Source organism: Myotis nattereri, assembly GCF_964212035.1.
Source record: "Myotis nattereri genome assembly, chromosome: 7".
Classification (NCBI taxonomy): Eukaryota; Metazoa; Chordata; class Mammalia; order Chiroptera; family Vespertilionidae; genus Myotis; species Myotis nattereri.
Genome location: NC_138082.1, coordinates 6660033 through 6677703, shown reverse-complemented (window position 1 = coordinate 6677703; position 17671 = coordinate 6660033). Strand labels below are relative to the sequence as shown.

Genomic DNA, 17671 nt, shown 5'->3' with positions numbered 1-17671 from the left:
AACCAGCAACATTAATTGTGGGAGAAAAGAAGGTGGGTTGGAACAGGGATGAAATAAAGGATGTGCTCTTGGGTCTGAATGAATCTCTGGGCTTGGACACTAGAATCCTAAGACTTTGTGAGCCTGTCATGTGCAGATGAGGTGAGCTGAGTTGGCTGAGCGGATTGGATGGCCCTGTGGGGCTGGAGCCGGTGGGCATTTGCCAGGCCGACCTTTAGGCAGAGCACACAGTAGGCTGGTGTGGGATGGCACTCAGACACCCAGGGCTTCCAGTCTGTTCCTTGCTGATGTGCAGCTAGAGCATGTGTGTAGAATTGCTTTGAAGAAGTAAAGTCGTCATTATGTGTGTCATCAGGATTCAAATAGGAAAATACATAGTTGATGATCTGTAGGGAATAAAGGACAAACCAGGACGAAAGACAGCCCCACTAGTCTTTCTATATACAAGTCCTGGGGAAAAAGAGTCAAATATTAATAAAACAAGCCATGACCAAACTCACTCACTCTCTCTCTCTCTCTCTCTCTCTCTCTCTCTCTCTCTCACACACACACACACACATCTCTTTCTCTGCCACACTCAGGCACACACCTCTCTCTCTCATACACCCCTCTCTTTACACACACACACACACACACACACATTTTAGATGAGACAGTACTCATCTGCCCTTCAGTTATCAACCATGTTTACAGCGATGACCCCGAAACATCGAACCATCTTCAGCCACAAAATAAAGGTCAAAAGCGTTTAACATATTATATGTAGTGACATAGGGAACAGAGAGAAATAGTCTAGATAATATGCCAACAGGGGTTGAAACTAGGATTTTCTGTTTAGCCAATAATTCACGAGAATACTTTTAAGTGAAACCATATGAAATTGCCATTTCTGTGCCACCCCCAAACACACACACACACACACACACACACAAATGGTCAAACAGCAGCAATTTCATATAATTTAAAAGTTAATCTGGAGTCATCCTGATTAATTGATTTTTTTCTTCCATTAATTTTTTTTCAAACCAAATTGCCACTGTTGGGCCTTTCAGTGAGGCATGGCAATTGGTTTCAAAAGCATTGCTTTCATTTTAACATAATGCTTGAAGGTTGTGGTACTAACACGTTATAGGACCTTCTTCTTACTCAGTATTTATTGACGAACAGGCATCTCTCCTACTAGATCTTGCAGAAAAGGCTCCCATAGGAATCATCTGTTTCTCCCCACCCCCCATCTGCATAAAGCCGGACACATAGTAGGTGCTGTCTAAATATGTGTTAAGCATTTCCATGAACCAGCTTTTTATAAAGAGCTCAGCCAAATGCTGACGGCGGTGAGCGCTCACAGGGGTCACTGAGGGCACGAGTCCTCACGTCGTCCCGTAAAGCTTAACGGTGTCTCTGCTGCTTGCTCTGTGAAGGCCACCTGGACGTGGTGGCGCTGCTCATGGACCACGGCGCGGAAGCGACCTGCAAGGACAAGAAGGGCTACACCCCCCTGCACGCCGCAGCCTCCAACGGACAGATCAACGTTGTCAAACATCTCCTCAATCTGGGGGTGGAGGTGAGCCACCACCATGCACCACCCTGCGTGTATTTGGGGGCTTTCTGTTGTTCTGAAGTGAAATCCCCTGGATTTGTGGGTATTCTTTTGTTCTGAAATTAAACCCTGTTTGCATTTTATTTTTATTTATTCATTTGAGAGAGAGAAAAAGGAAAGTGGGAGGAGGGGCTGGAGAAGGAAGGAGAAGGAGAGAGAGAAAAAACATCAAAACATTGATTGGTTATTCTACCCATTTATCTATCCACTAGAGGTCCAGTGCACGAAATTCGTGTACTGGGGGGGGGGGGAGGGCGGGGCGGGGGAACCCCTCAGCCTGGATTGCCAGAGGGCACAGGCCTGGATGCGGGAGGTTGGCCAGCTGGGGAGGGACTGTGGGAGGGCTCCAGAGTGTGTCCGGCCCGTCTCACTCAGTCCTGATCAGCCAGACCCCAGCAGCAAGCTAACCTACTGGTCAGAGCATCTTCCTCCTGGTGGTCACATCAGCACACATCATAGCAACTGGTCAAACGGTCGACTGTCTGCCCCCTGGTGGTCAGTGCATGTCATAGTGAGCGGTTGAGTGACTTTAGCATATCATTCGCATATTATGCTTTGATTGGTTGAATGGCCTACCAGATGACCGGACACTTAGCATATTAGGCTTTTATTATTTAGGATTGGTTAATCCTTGTATGTGCCCTGACGGGGGATGGAACCCACAAATTTGGCGTATCAGGAAAATGCTCTAATCAACTGAGCTACCCGTCCAGGACTAAATCCTGTTTCCATTTTAATTCAAGAGGAAAAATACCCTTCTTACTAGTACCCTGTCTTTGAGTTTCAATGGGCAACTAACTGATGGAGGGCAGTGGGGACATCTAATTACCAGAAAACCAGAAACAAACTAACTTTCTGTGTCACAATAGATAGTGAAATAGTTTTATATGTATAAAATACACATTAACCAGTCAATTTTAAAGACTGGCTAGGACTCCCCATCCCACCTTCGGAATCTGGCCTTACGAGCAGAAATGAGGGAGTGGCAGGGACAGCAGCAGAAGGGTTCAGTGCTGAGCTGGAGAGGTCAGCCCAGCCCCTGCAGGTAGCAGAGCAGGGAAGGAAAACCAAGTTGCAAAACTGAGACCCTGAGGGTGAGACCCTGAGGGTGAAACCCAGCAATCGGGGCAGGAAGACAGAGCCATGGCCTAACCCAGGCCAGCTTCATGGTCCTGCTATAGGGTGCGGCCTTGTGAGGTGTCAGGCGGCAGCCACACCCAGGGTGGCTTCTGAGCCCAACTTCTGAGCTCCAGCTCCACAGCATCTCCCTGTGCACCTCCCACTCCTTTGCTTCAGGTTCACTGTGAGTTTCAGACTTCTTTCTTCTTCTTTTGAAAAATACTATTATTGCTGAAACCGGTTTGGCTCAGTGGATAGAGCGTCGGCCTGCGGACTGAAAGGTCCCAGGTTCGATTCCGGTCAAGGGCATGTACCTGGGTTGCGGGCATATCCCCAGTGGGAGATGTGCAGGAGGCAGCTGATCGATGTTTCTCTCTCATCGATGTTTCTAACTCTCTATCTCTCTCCCTTCCTCTCTGTAAAAAATCAATAAAATATATTTAAAAAAATACTATTATTGATTTCAGGGAGGAAGGAGAGGGAGAGAGAGAGAGATAGAAACATCAGTGATGAGAGAGAATCATTGATTAGCTACCTTCTACACACCCCACAGTAGGGATCGAACCCACAACCCGGGCATGTGCCCTGACTGGGAATCGAACCGTGACCTCCTGGTTCATAGGTTGACTCTCAACCACTGAGCCATGCCAGCCGGCCAGGCTTCTTTCTCACTCCCCTGATTCACTTCTCCTCTGGCATTCCAGGCAGCTTCGCCCTTCACTTGTTAATCCCTTCCCTAGCCCACAACTGTCTGTCCTCAAGTTGAAACCTCTCACTCACTCTTCCTCCCCAGGTCACTGTTTGTCACACCCCCTTTCTGCTGCTCTTTACCTCGGTGACAAGCATGTCCAGGATGACCACGATGGGGCAGGAGTAAGCGCTGAACAATTACGTTGACAGATGGACGTTTTCTTTCTCTGGCACAGCCGTTAGCTTTTTTTGTGGGAAATGGGGTGAATTGGCTGCAGGGATTTTAACCGTCTGTCCTGCACTCATTTGCAGATCGATGAAATCAATGTCTATGGGAACACGGCGCTCCACCTGGCCTGCTACAATGGGCAGGACGCTGTAGTCAACGAGCTGACCGACTACGGTGCTAACGTGAACCAGCCCAACAACAGTGGCTTCACCCCTTTGCATTTTGCTGCTGCCTCCACCCACGGTGCTTTGTGTCTTGAGCTGTTAGTCAACAACGGGGCGGATGTTAACATCCAGGTATGGCACTCTTAGTGTCTCTCTCTCTCTCTCTTTCTCTCTCTCTCTCCTCTCTCCTTCTCCCTCTCTCTTCCTCCCTCCCTCTAAAATCAATTATAAAAGGAAAAAGAAAGAGTTAGAGAAAAGGAAGGAAGTGGAGGGGAGTGTAGAGTCTTCGTGAAGCAAAGCAGGTAATAACGGAAAAGTAGAATAGATGAAGAGAATTTCAGAGTTCTAGATCTTGTAAACAGAGACCATCCAAGGTCCTAAGTGGAGGTAAGAGGAAGGTCTTTGAGGGCATTGAAGAGATCGAGGAACTGTAGCCGAAGGTTGGGGAGAGTCATCGTGTGGGAGTGTGGGATTGAAGTCGGAGAGTGTGCTGGTGGGAGGCTAACAGGTGGCCAGACCTTCTATGTCCCTAGGCTTGTGGACATTGCCATCCTGGTGTCTGAGGGACATCTTTAAAGCCTCCAAAGAAAGAAAAATTATTGAAATTAAGTGAAGTTTCTCTTTTCACCAACCTCCATTCAATTAATTCAAAGATTTTCAATCACTTCTGTAAACATGTGACTGATACTCAGTGTGCTTATCCCGGGGCTAGAAGGACACACCTACCTACTGCTCCCAGGTCCCTGACAGTGGCAGTTCCCATTGGACAGTTCCCATTGGCTTCAGCTGTGAATGGGGTATCGGTGTATGGCAGCCTTCTCTTCCCCATAAAACGGACCTGGAGGCATAGTTATTAGATTTAATATTAACTTGTCCTGTGGACTGCTAATCATCAGTAGAATATAGGAAATAGCATTTTTAAAACCTGAGACTTGGGTTTATGTGTTCTCAAACCTATGCCAGTGGGATTTTGAATTAAATCTAGCCGTTCCCCTCAATCTCCCTACATCCACTCTGTCTACATCTTCTTGGTTTCCTCATTCTCTCGAGTCCCCCTTTGCTATTCCAGATGGCTTCTGGGATCATAGATCATCTGACATTTCCGTGGAGCCGTTCTGTCTGACTCTGGAGGTAGCTTTCTAATTGAAGTGGTTATCTCTCTCTACCACGTTGCTCCCTGGCTTTCGAAAGTGTTTGTAGATTGCAGCACAGTTTGTATTTGTTTAGATTTTCTAAAGCTTGAGGGAAATCGCATATTGAAATATGGCCAATACCCACCCACATGTTCACTTTGTTTTCCTCCATCCTCACAAAACACTAAAAGCAATGTCTTCATGGGCAATGGCAAGAATATTGAAAGAGAAGGAAGGATATGTGTCCTGTGTGCATTTGACAATCCCTCATTTTGCTTAGATTGACTGTGGCTTTGACCTTGTAATATTAGTTTATTTGTGATAAAATAATAAAGACATAATACTTCATACAGCAATCCATCGAAGGTTCATACAGCAATCCATCAAAGGTTCATACAGCAATCCATCGAAGGTTCATACAGCAATCCATCAAAGGTTCATACAGCAATCCATCGAAGGTTCATACAGCAATCCATCGAAGGGTCTTCCACTGACTTAGGAAGCCCTTGGGAGTGTCTGGCTCTATCTGGCCCCCTCCCCCTGCTCAGTGTTGTGCTCTAGAGGCGCTATTGGCCTTTAGTAGGACACTGAGCTGGTGACTCTGGGAGGCAGCATATATACCACAAAGAGCACAAAGCCTGCAGGTTCCCGGGGAGGAGAATGTCTGTGTGTTTAGGGAAGGTTTTGTGAGGAGTTGGAGGATGAGGAAGGGCGGCATTAGGAGTGGAAGAAGAGAATGAACAGATTTCTGAGGAAAAGGGTCAAGAAGAGAGAAACACTCCCTTAGGCCAAGGATCAATCTTCCTCAGATGGTGCTGAATTCTGCCCGGAAAGAGTATTCATATTTGTCATAAAATATCCTTAATCCTCAATTCGTTTTTCTTCATGATTTATGACTGCACTCTGAGCCAGTAGAAGAGATGTTTGCTTAATGAAATAAATCCCCCAAATAAAATTTTCCGAGCCCTCAATCTGATGGGAAAATGCATCTGGAAATCGGAGGGAGCCTAGACATTAAGAATAAGATTTGGAAAAGCAAAGCTGTGAATAAACAGGAGCTGCGCATGACCTCTCCTTCGAGCATGCAGGGGTCTTTCATCTCGGAAGTTCTCAGAACATCAGCAGCCACAGCCAGCCCCCATGTGCACCGTGTCTCAGGCAGGGCCCCTCTTCTCAGCCTGAGGACTCCGAGTTCCAGCTCGCAAGGCGACCTACAAAGTAGTGTCCTTTTGACCTTCATGGGTGGTCAAGGGCTTTTTGAAGTTCATACCATATGAACAGAACGGCCCTAAAGTGACTTGTAATGCTTCCTGTCACCTCCCCGCCCCCCTGCCACCCATCTCCCTGTGAGGAAAGGACAGTCAGCAACGGCCTGGACTCAGTGGTAGACGAACCCGGGCAAAGATCGACAAGGATAAACCTGAATGGGCATCACCGCTAACCATCACGTTGTCCTTTGGGTTTTCCTGACCTTGGTCGGCCAGCCTGTTTATTTGTCCCTTTACCAAAGGCACACACACGCCAAGGGGGAGGCGGGTGTGGCGCTGCTGTCCCTGAAATGGACCCTCTTGGTAGACGACACTCTGCAGGCCCATTGCTTCTGCTCCGGCTCACTGGCCGCAGTTTGCTTGGTGACCACCAGATTTGGTGGTGGGGGGGGGGGGGGGCACCTCGGGGAAGGCTTTAAGCTCTTCTCTAGGCGTGGAAAAGTGCTCAGTTAAATATGTACAAAGATACCATCTAAACACGGAAATACCCATGGCTTTATGTGTTTAATGAATCACGAATTAGTTATGTTTTCATATTAAATTTAAGAGACAATATTAGAGCAAAATTTAAAGAAATAGCGCCACCTAGGGACAAGTTCATGCCAGTCTGCAACTTCTGTTCTCTCCCTAGGCCTCTTGGACTGTCGTCATGTTTTTATGGGAGGTGGCGGGGGGGTGTTTTAAATCCTTATTCCCAAGTGGTTCCCAGGGGTTCGGTGCTTTAAACTGCCTGCACCTCTGACAGAGGGCCCAGGCTCTGGAGTCGGGGGGCTTTGGGGAGCCTCCTGGGCTGCGCACGCGTGGTCGGGGTGGCCACACATCTTCACTGTCCTGATGGCTGCTGCTTGTCCTACTGTCACCGCCAGGCAGCTCCCACTCTGATGCGCTCCTCCCGTGGCCCAGGCTGTGCGTAGCTCCCTGCTTCCTTTCTGAGGAACAGATGGCAACTCCTCTGTTCAAGCCTGTGGTTCTGCGAGCGGTTCCAGCCCACAGTGGGAAGCAGGGTGCTCTGCAGGTCACAAGTGGGGCTCCCGTCGCCCCGATTCCGGCTCGGCAGGCCTGGGTTTGGGCACAGAATTTACATTGATCACAGGCAACCCGATGATCAGGCACAGGTAGTCCTCGGTTCACTCTGATGAGAAACACTTCTTTAAGTAATGATTTGTGTTCTGCTGTAGAATTTTTTAAACCAAGAGCCATTTTAAAGGAACAGTATATGGGATGCATCACTAAAATGAACTTGCCTTTTAGAAACGACATATTTTAACCTCAGGTTTAAGAAAAGTGTTTTCCCTGAGACTTAGAAAAATAAAATTACGTAGTGTGTTTATTATTATTATTATTATTACAATACTTGAATGAAAGAAGGTATTCTGTTGAGGATACCTTTGGTCTAAAATAACTAATAATTTGGGGGAGGATGTTACTATTTTAAGAAATTCTATGAATGACTATTTCTTAATTAAATGTGTGGGATTTGGGTATTTGGTGTAATGATGATCAGTATATAGATTCTGTGCATTTTTTATGTTTTGACTTAACCTGTGTCAGGAAGTCCCATCACTTATATCTTGAACAATGAAGAGGTGTAAGAATTCAGTACACCAGTTTCCAGGTGATGGGTAAAGGGGCAGTTGGCTGGACAGTTGCATGCCTCGATGCTGTGAATTCAGCCTTTCTCTTTTGCAACAGTCAGAAGAGTTTTCCTCTGGAGTTGGAAGGGAGGGATGGTGGAGGATTCTAGGTTCGTCCTGAGAGTTGCAGTGATTTATAGCAGTTTGGGCTATGCCAGGTCACTCAGGGCCAAGCGAGGCAACACACCATTTGCCTTTTTTCTTTTTTTTTTTTCATGGACTATAGACAAAAGTTGGAGGGAAAAAAAAAGTCCTTGGAGAAAACTTCCTTCAACTAGTAGGTTATAGGAGATGAAAACATTTTGGAGGATTTATTCCATTTGAAACAGAGTCGTTTAAAAACTGTCAGTATAACTAGACATTTTGCATGTCTTCTCTAAAATATTCACTTCTCCTGGCTTCTTTACGATGTGATGTTATGCAGCAACTTGAGGTATAACATACACTTTATCACTCGCTTTCAAAATTATCTTTTGCCTCTTGTCATTTTTTTATTTATACTTAAAAAAAATGTAAATGGACATGGTCAGGACATGGCCAGCAGTGTCCGTAGGGATGTCTCGGACCCATGCCCCTGGCCCACTGTCTCTCTCTCCCTTCTGTTTCAGAGTAAAGATGGCAAAAGCCCGCTGCACATGACCGCCGTCCACGGCAGGTTCACACGCTCACAGACTCTCATTCAGAACGGTAAGCGGCCTCTTCCGCACTCTCCTATTTGAACAGTTTTCTGGTCCCATGGGATGGGCCGTCAGTCATCTGAACGTGAAAGGTGATGCCGTTTTAGAGTTCATTGCGCTCGGATTTGCAGTTTCCTTTGATGTGCTCTGCTAAAAGCTCTTCCTCAGACGTCACAGCACCAGCCAGCTCAGGAGGGACGACATAAAGCCACTAAGTTTCACAGTCCGTTCCCAGTCAGTCAAAGAGCATGTGAGTTCTGAAACTAGACATGATACTAGTGTACATACCTCCATAGGGTCAGGATCCTGCACTTTTACTCAAAAACTGATACAAATAAGTACTATACATTTCCTAGCAGGAAGTCGGAGCTATTTTCAAGTTTCAGAATTCACCATCGTCCCCTAGGGTGAATCGCATTGGGCTGCTTGGGCAAAGGTAGCTAACGATGAGGTGACCCGGGAAAAAAGCAGGTGAGTAGGTGATGTGAAGAATCCTACCAATCCCATGCTTGATAGAGACCTTGGGAAGTCACATGATCAAGCCATCTCCCAGGCTTACAGCAGCAGCCTACGTGAGCCAATGGGCTGGCTCCGCAGCCAGAGTACCTGGGAGGGTCGCTTCACATTGTGGGTGGAGGCCGGCACCTGAGTGGGTTGACCTTCACAGCCCAAGTCTGTTATCTTAGCAAATCTTAGAGACAACTGAAAAAAAAACACATCAAAACCACGACCCCCCCCCCCCCCAACGGGGTTAGCCCAGATTTTAGCTCACGTTCCGGGTGAACCCCACAGCTCCTCGGCTATCTTTAGCTGACCTACATTTCTCCTTCTCACAGTTCTGGCATCAATTTCCTTGGACCTAGTTTTCTCTCACCTGTCAGGACTTTGATGACATGCACTTGAATTATTCGTGGCACTGAGTTAGAGCGTAGGCACTCGGGTCGTAAAACCAAACCGTCCTTTGACGTTTGGACGGAAGACCAGCCAGGGAAATGATGCTTAGAAAGCAGAATACCTGCAGCAAAGCAAAGGACATGTCTAGCATTTCAGGGAGACTGTCGGGGAAAGGCCGTCCTAACCAGTCCCCACTGAGCCCGGGGAGGGAAAATGAAGATTAACGGCACACACTCGCTCTTTGTAATTGACATACGTGGCCTTGGACATTCGCTTTAGTGAGAGGACCGCGCTGGTGGTTTTATTCTGCTGGGCGTGGACAGGGGGGGTGGCAGGACCCTCGTGTCTCTCTTTTGATCAGTTTCCTTGCCCCACTGCATTTCTCAGAAGCAGTGTCCCCTGCCTTAAAAATATAAACAAAACTAGGGAGAAATTTGGTATAGTTTATTTTTAAAAAATTAATTCAAATGAACTGGGCCTTAGCTCTGTGGCATAAAAGCTTTGTTCCCTGTTAGAGCCACTTCAAGCATCAGTGACCGAACAGACCAGAGAGAGTAGTTTCTCACCTTGTAAGCTCTGCCCTCCTCACGAGCGTCCTGTGGGCCAGACGTACGGGCCTTCTCCTTTGAGTCCTGGCCAGACCCACCTGCCCTCTGCTATGCTAGTTGCTTACAACAGCCCTCCTGGCGGGCGGGGCACGGGGGCACTGCGTTGACTGCTGGGGTCCAACCCCAGCAGGTCCAGGGGTTCCCCATAGGTGAGGACGGAGTCGGCGAAGAAGGAATGACACGGAGGCAGTGTTCAGTTGATCAGCAGCCTAGCCAGGGTCTCCAGCCAGGATCTCCAGCCAAGTTCTGTGTCCATGTTCTCTTGTAGGTTCTCCAGACAGGTTCTCCAGGTTCTCCAGCCAGGTTCTGTAGCCATGTTGCCTCGCTAGGTTCTCCAGCCAGGTTCTGTCCAGGTTCTCCAGCCAGGTTCAGTCACCAGGTTCTAGTCAGGTTCTCTTGCCAATTTCTGTAGTCAGGTTCAGTCCAGGATCTTTTGCCATGTTCTCTTGCTAGGTTCTGTCTCTAGGTTCTGAGGCCAGTTTCTGTCCAGGATCTTTTGCCATGTTCTCTCCAGCGAAGTTCTTCTGTCTCTAGAGAACATTCTGTGTAGGTTCTGTGCCTAGGTTCTGTCTCTCTTTCTGTCTCCTTCTGTGTCCTGCTGTCTTGTTACTTCTGTATTTATACCAGTTGATTCAATCCTATCAATCTCTATTACAAAGGTTAGGGTGTTTCTTATCTCCATTCCAGGGAGTAAAGATTATGTAGCTTAAGCATGATTGTTCGTAGTTAAAGTGATTAATTACCCGCCTGGCACTTAGTTGAGGGGTTTTATTCCCTCCCTAACTTCAGGGGAAAATCCCTACCTGGGGAAACAACCTTTCTCAGAGAGGTGATCTTGGTTAAAACACATAGTGCCAAGAAGGTGAGCAAACATATTAACAACAGTATGCCATATATGCCAGGTCCCTTGAAACAGCAAGCATGGACCGGATCCCGGCAGTTGACTTCTCCAAAAGCCATCCCTGAGGACCTGAAGACTTCCATGCCCTCTCTGCACATCCTTGCTAGATGTCTGAGTTGGGACGAGACCTGAAAGGGACCCCATCTCTTGTCCTCTGTGACCAAGGAGCTTTGTTTCAGAGTCTGTCTCATTCTTGGCTGGCTGCCATCTTGCTTGTGCGTTGGATGGGGTCCAGAGGTCTCAAACGATGGGGACTTAGGGGTTAGAATATGTAGTCCATCCTATATAATAAAAGGCTAATATGCAAATCGACCAAACAGTGGGACAACCAGTCACTGTGATGCACACTGACCACCAGGGGGCAGGCACTCAATGCAGGAGCTGCCCCCTGGTGGTCAGTGTGCTCCCATAGCGGGAGCTCTGCTCCTCCAGAAGCCCTGAGCTGGGCTCACAGCTGGCGAGTGCAGCATTGGTGGCGGGAGCCTCTCCTGCCTCCACAGCAGCACTAAGGATGTCTGACTGCCGGCTTTGGCCCGCTCCCTCTGAGGAGCGGGCCTAAGCCGGCAGTCAGACATCCCCCGAGGGCTCCTGGACTGCGAGAGGGCAGAGGCCGGGTTGAGGGAACCCAGCGAGTGCATGAATTTTGTGCACCGGGCCTCTAGTTATATATAATTCCAAAGCTACCTTTGGTCTAGTGTTCACACTGTGCTGGGCGCTTGGCTTAGATGTGCACACAAATCCTTTCAATCACCCCATGAGGAAGAGCTCCATTTCAAAGATGGGGAAATTGAGGCAGAGAGGGCGTGGCTTTTGCTGGGATATTTGGCAGGTACGTGAAGGCACAGAGATTGGAACTGAGGCAGTCTAACATCAGAGACTGAATTTAAAAAATATTTTTTTTTCTTATTGATTTCAGAGAAGAAGGGAGAGGGAGAGAAAGAGATAGAAACATCAATGAGAGAGAGCCATTGATCGGCGGCCTCCTGCATGCCCCCCACTGGGCACGTGCCCTGACTGGGAATTGAACTGTGACCTCCTGCTTCATAGGTTGACCCTCAACTACTGAGCCATGCTGGCCGGGCCAGAGACTGAATTTTTAACCACTGTACTTACGTGTTTTCTGGATAAACAAGGACATTAAAGTTGTTTTTGACTTGAATTATATTTAGTCCAGGAGTTGCTTACATTTGGAGTGAGCTGTCCCTGAGATAGGATGATCTCATTCTCCTCCCAGCTGAGAATTCTTTGCGTTCATCCCCCACGTGAGAACTGCGAGTGCTTCCATTTGACATTTTACAGAGTGTCCTCAGGGAGGAGAATAAGCAGCTCTGTTCTTCCCTCTGGTCGATTGGCTTCCTTCTGGGAAAGTGCGGAGGCTCTCACCCTCACACCCGCAGGGCCAGTGTGCGCCTCCGAGGGCCACTGGGCCAGGGGGCCAGGGGGCCCGGGTGCCGGCCCACGTGGGGACAGTGCTGGCTCCTGGACCTGCAAGCAGGCTGCGAGGAGCACGCTGTGTGTGTTTGTGGTTCTGTTCAGTCACTCTGGGGTTAGACTTCCTATGGCATTTCTCTGCTCTCTAGTCAGGGTTATTTCTTCTTTATAATCACTTTGTTTTTCCAGAATTATCCAGCTTCGGTAAGACAGCCATTGATTTTTTTAGTTGGTTAACAAGACAGCCTCTGCTGTTCAGTCGCAGTTTGTTGTCTGAAGCTCTGTCGTCACAGGCAGAGGGGGAGGGACCTGAACGAAACCCACCAGGGGATCAGGAGGCGCTGAGTCCAGCCGCTGCCCCAGGCAGCTGCTCAGACGCCTCTCAGTAGGTTGCAAAAGTTCAAAGCAGCTGTTTTCTTCAGGAAGCTGTACAAATACATAGAGTTTGAAAAGCAAGAGTCAAATGCTGGGCTAGGATGAGTCATCGTGAGGTTTTTAACGTTTTGGCTCACAGTTCTTCTGAGGCAACTTGGTGAGCTGAGCGTCCTTGCGTGTGCGATGGAGCTAGCTTCAGACGAGTGCGCGAGTGCATTCTTCTAAACTCAGATACTTTTTTTCCTCACTAACGATCCAGGACAGATGACCAGTGTTTAACTTGCAACCTTTAAATGAATAGCAAAGGCATTTAATTTGCATTCCAAGAACGTCTTAAAGGTCTTCAGGTAGAAATGGAAAGGTTTGGGTGAATGGAAAATGGAAATTCATTCATCTAGAGGACCTATTTTATTATAAAACATTTCTGGATAACAACTACCCAAATTATGTTTTCTTGAAATGTGCTTGATTTTATTTTTTTAATTGTATTTTAAATGACAATAAAAGCGTGCGTGGAAGTATCTATGTTTTTACAGTTTTAAATGGACTTATTAAATGATAGCACAATAACTGGAGGAAACTTTATCAACTCGGCCTCTCTTTCCCCCCCTTTTCAATATGTTTCACTCTTCTTTCTTCTACCCAGTTTTTGGCATCGTTGAGGCTGGTAAACGTGCAGCTCTCACATTTGTTGAGAAAGGTTTGCCGGCTCTTGGCTGTGAAGGACCTGAGTGGCTCAGTGTGTGTTCAGGGTGAGGTTTCTCTGCAGTCTGGGGGCCTGCCCCCCTCATCTCCCCGACCAGCTCCAGGAGTAGACCTTCTAGGCCGACCTCGGTAGACTGTTCTTAGACAAGTACATGTACCAGGATTGCTCTGAGGTATCCATGGAGACCAGCTGGCTGCCTGTCCCCAAGATTACATCATGTCATAAAAATGATTGGTCTAAGTTGGATGCTTCTAAATTTGGATCATAGTAAACAATCTGTTAAGTCCCTAGAAGATCCTATCTAATTTTATTTTCTTATTTTAACTGATTATAAAATTAGGACATGCTCATTGTCAAAGTTAAATCACAAGATTGCCCATGATATTCACCAATATGTCTCCCCACCGCCATACCAAGAATTTCTATTGACAGTTTGGTGACACTTCCAGGTTTTTCTCTGTATTTAAGAATGTGTATGCATGCACAGTATAAAGATATATAATCATTACTTTTATTTTTACAGAAATGATTATAGTTGATATGAATAACTGGTTTTTAAAAATAAGTACTGTACCACAGTTAGAAAGATTTGATGTGCAGATATTTTCATGTTGATTTCTTTATTGCCAGGATGTGGGTAAAGCCTTTCTAACTACAACTTAAAATCTAAGTACAATGAAAGATTGGTACATTACAAAAATATATTTTAGGGTGACACACCAAAGACAAATGAAATTCTAGGGGGAAAATGTTTGCAACATGTATTACTGATAAATGGGTAATCTCTTAAATATTTTAAGAGCCCTGAAAATCAAGGGATAAAAGAACCCCCTTACACACACACACACACACACACACACACAGACTTAGAAAAATGGGCAAAAGGCAATGACAAATAGTTCATAGGAAAAGATAAACAAATGGTTCTTCAATATATGACTAGTTGCTCAACTTTCCTGATAAGAGAAATTCAAGTGAAATCTACACTGAGCTGCCAGTTCTCACCCATCACATGACAGTACTCATAGCTTGACAAGGCTGTGGGGTAAAGGCACACATACCTTGCTGCAGAAATTGCAAAATTGCATAGGGCCTAACGAGGCAAATTTAGCAAATCTAACAAAACCACACTTTCTTTTACCCTGTGACCTAGAAATCCCCTTTCTAGGAATTTACCCGGATGATATACCCAACAAATACGAAGCCATAGGTTATTCACTACAGCATTCTTGATAATAGCAAGAATAATATCTACAACCTAAATGCTCATCCATACGAGACTGGGGCAGTGAACTGTACATCCGGGCAATGGAAACCCTAAAGCTGTACGGAGACGAGGAAGATCCCCAAGAAGTGGTCTCTGGAGGTGAATTCCAGGGGGTATTAAGTGAAAAGGAAAAGAGCCGCGTGTGAAAGAGCCTGGTGCTTATTTTTGCAGAGAAACCAGGAAACATAAACCCAAACCAGCGCAGGTGCTTTCTACAGGATGTGGCTGAGGATGAAGTGGAAGGGATGGAAGTGAGAGTGGGGCTTTGTAAAAATCGAACTGTGACTTTTGAAACATGCACTAAGTACGTTGTTGTGCATTCATCCATTTTTAGAACTTTCTCAGGTGCGCCATCCAGTAATGGAATAACTTGGCCTTACGTGTCTGCTGAGGAGATGGAGTGGGGGATGCGCATCAGCTCGGGGGTGTTCTTGACACAATGTGTAGCCTGACTCTAGTAATAAGGAAATCATCAGGCAATTCCAGAATGCAACACTCTACAGGACGCCTCGCTTGGCCTCCCAAAGTATCAGTGACACGAGAGACTGAAAAATAAATAAAAGGCAAGAAGATTTTTGTAGATTAAAGGAAAATAAAGAGGCAGGACAACCAAATGCTGTCAGAATTTTAGATCGGATCCTGGAATTTTTTAAAATAGCTCTTAAGCACATTTTCGGTATAATTGGAGAAATTGGAACATGCACTGTTTATTACATAAAATTATATCAGTGTTAAATTTCTTGGGTATAATGATGTAATTATGGATATGTAGGAACGTGTCTTTGTTCTTATTGGTGAAATGTCACATGTCTAACTGATTTTTAAGTGGTTCCTCAAATACATGAAAAAACAGACTAATCATATTGACATATACGTATATAAAAAGCGGAAAAAGAAATGTAGTAAAAGAAAAAGTTGGGGAAAAAGACAAAATACAAAGGAAATACTATATTATTGAGGACTGCGATGATGAATGTGATAGTTTTTAAAAATACATTTTCAGTTCAGTTCATGCTTTTACTTATTTTACTCATCATATTTTAAATTAGACAACCAAACTACATAAAATATTTTCCTGAACTCTCTATTCGCCTTGGCTCTTTAGCTTTAGTGTAAGGCCTGCATAGATCTTTACTTCAGCAGGTACAGTAGAAAATGAGTATGTCTTCAGAATTACATTGAATAGGATTTGATTATATTGTCCCTTCAGAGCAGGGATCTGATTGTAAGATGTTAGGTCCTCATATGACAATATGGAAAGCTTTTTCAGAAGCATTTCTAACAGACCTCCCTCCATGCAGCTTTGCTAATCCCCCTCCTTCAGATGGAAAAGTCTTCCTCTACTTTGGGGGAGAGAAGCACAGAGTAGGGAAGAAATCAACATCCGATCACCATGAGTGACTGGCGGAGAAGGTGGCATCAGATCAGCCTGGGTCCTTACTTTATCTCCTGTGTTAAAAAATCTTTTCCAGGAGGAGAAATCGACTGCGTGGATAAGGATGGCAACACTCCTCTCCACGTGGCTGCAAGATACGGCCACGAGCTTTTGATTAACACCCTAATCACCAGCGGAGCGGACACGGCCAAGTAGGTGACTGCCAAATGCGGCGGGATGATTGCCACGCGTGGAAATACTGCCAAAGGGGTTCTGCCCTCCGGTAGATAGGCCCGTTTATCCAGCTTCAGGTGGATCTGTATCGTTATGCTAAGGACAAATTAAATTTGAATGAAATTAAGTGACTTTTAATGACAGATGTAAGGAAGAACCAAATTAATTTTTTCAGCCACATCAATAAGAGGCCTATTCCAGTGGTTTTAATTAAGGAGACTTGAGCTTCCTTCCTAACTTTGCATTGTAATACTCTGCTGTTCTCTCCCATGTTCCGTGTCAGTTCAGCAGGGAAAATGAATCATACGTGGGCAAATTTAGAATTTATTCAGGATGCTTGCTTAATCTTAATTATGTATTATAGGGTCCAATTGAGTAAATGTGCTACATAGGGAGGGGGAGCTGACCTCATTTCACACTTCACTTCAAACAAGGATGTATAGGGCATCTGGACCAGCTGGCACAAGGCCAGGCGCTGTGGGGAATTTCAGAAGTTAATGGTTGGTACCTTCAAGGAGGTCATCACAGTGTTGGAGGCCCAAGGCCTGCCCAAGACAAAGAACCATGCAAGTTAGCATATAATGAAGTTCCAAATGAAGCAGCACGTAGGTGGCAAGATGTTTGGTGTAGACAGTATGCCCTAGAGTACGGACAGGAGGTGGAGAGCGCCCGTGTGGCCAGCTGCTCAGAACAGCCTTCAGGCGATGAGGTTTAGTAGGCAGAGGGTGGCAGACCCCAAGCGGAGAGGAACGCAGGAACAAAAGATGAAAAGGGTACAGTTCTGGGAAGAGTTTGGGCTCAAAGAGTGTGTGTGTGAGATGCCATGCTCTGCCCAGAGGCAGCGCCATGTCCCAGGCAGGGCCCAGGCTGTCACTGCCCAGGCTCCAGGCCAAGCTGCTTGGCTTGTGAGCTGTGTGGCCTTGAGCCCATTGCTCAATCTCTCTGTGCTTTGGTTGCTTCATTTGAAAAGTGGGAGTAATAATAGTACTTACCCATTGGTTTGTTTATAAGGATGAAAGGACTTAATTACTAGTAAAGCTCTCTGGAATAGGTTAAGAGCTGTATGGATTATATACGTACATCTGCTAAGGTTATGAAACAAGATAATCCATGTTATTTGTGCCTATCACAAAATAAGCTATCATTAAATGTTAACTATTATTTGTTAGTAATATGTAGTAGAACCAGATTACAGAGGGCCTTAGATACTTGAATCAAGAGTGTAGCCTTGATCACAGAGACCGTGGGTAACAATAACAATTTTCAGGGGCAGAACAATATGAGGGCAGCGTATTGTTAGGAATCTTATTTTACTTGACAATTTTGTACAACAGAATAAAAAGCCTTGCTTGAGCATGAGCCAAAT

The 17671-nt window shown here is 46.0% G+C and overlaps 1 protein-coding gene across 1 annotated transcript in view; it reads left to right on the top strand.

The window, feature by feature from the left end:
• ANKRD44 (ankyrin repeat domain 44) overlaps nt 1-17671 on the top strand; it is a 221194-nt gene that overhangs the window by 131581 nt on the left and 71942 nt on the right. Inside the window, exons 7-10 of the mRNA XM_081095598.1 lie at nt 1422-1564; nt 3722-3934; nt 8446-8524; nt 16169-16283. Coding sequence (XP_080951724.1) covers nt 1422-1564; nt 3722-3934; nt 8446-8524; nt 16169-16283 — 550 coding nt within the window. The remainder of the gene's footprint in view (nt 1-1421; nt 1565-3721; nt 3935-8445; nt 8525-16168; nt 16284-17671) is intronic.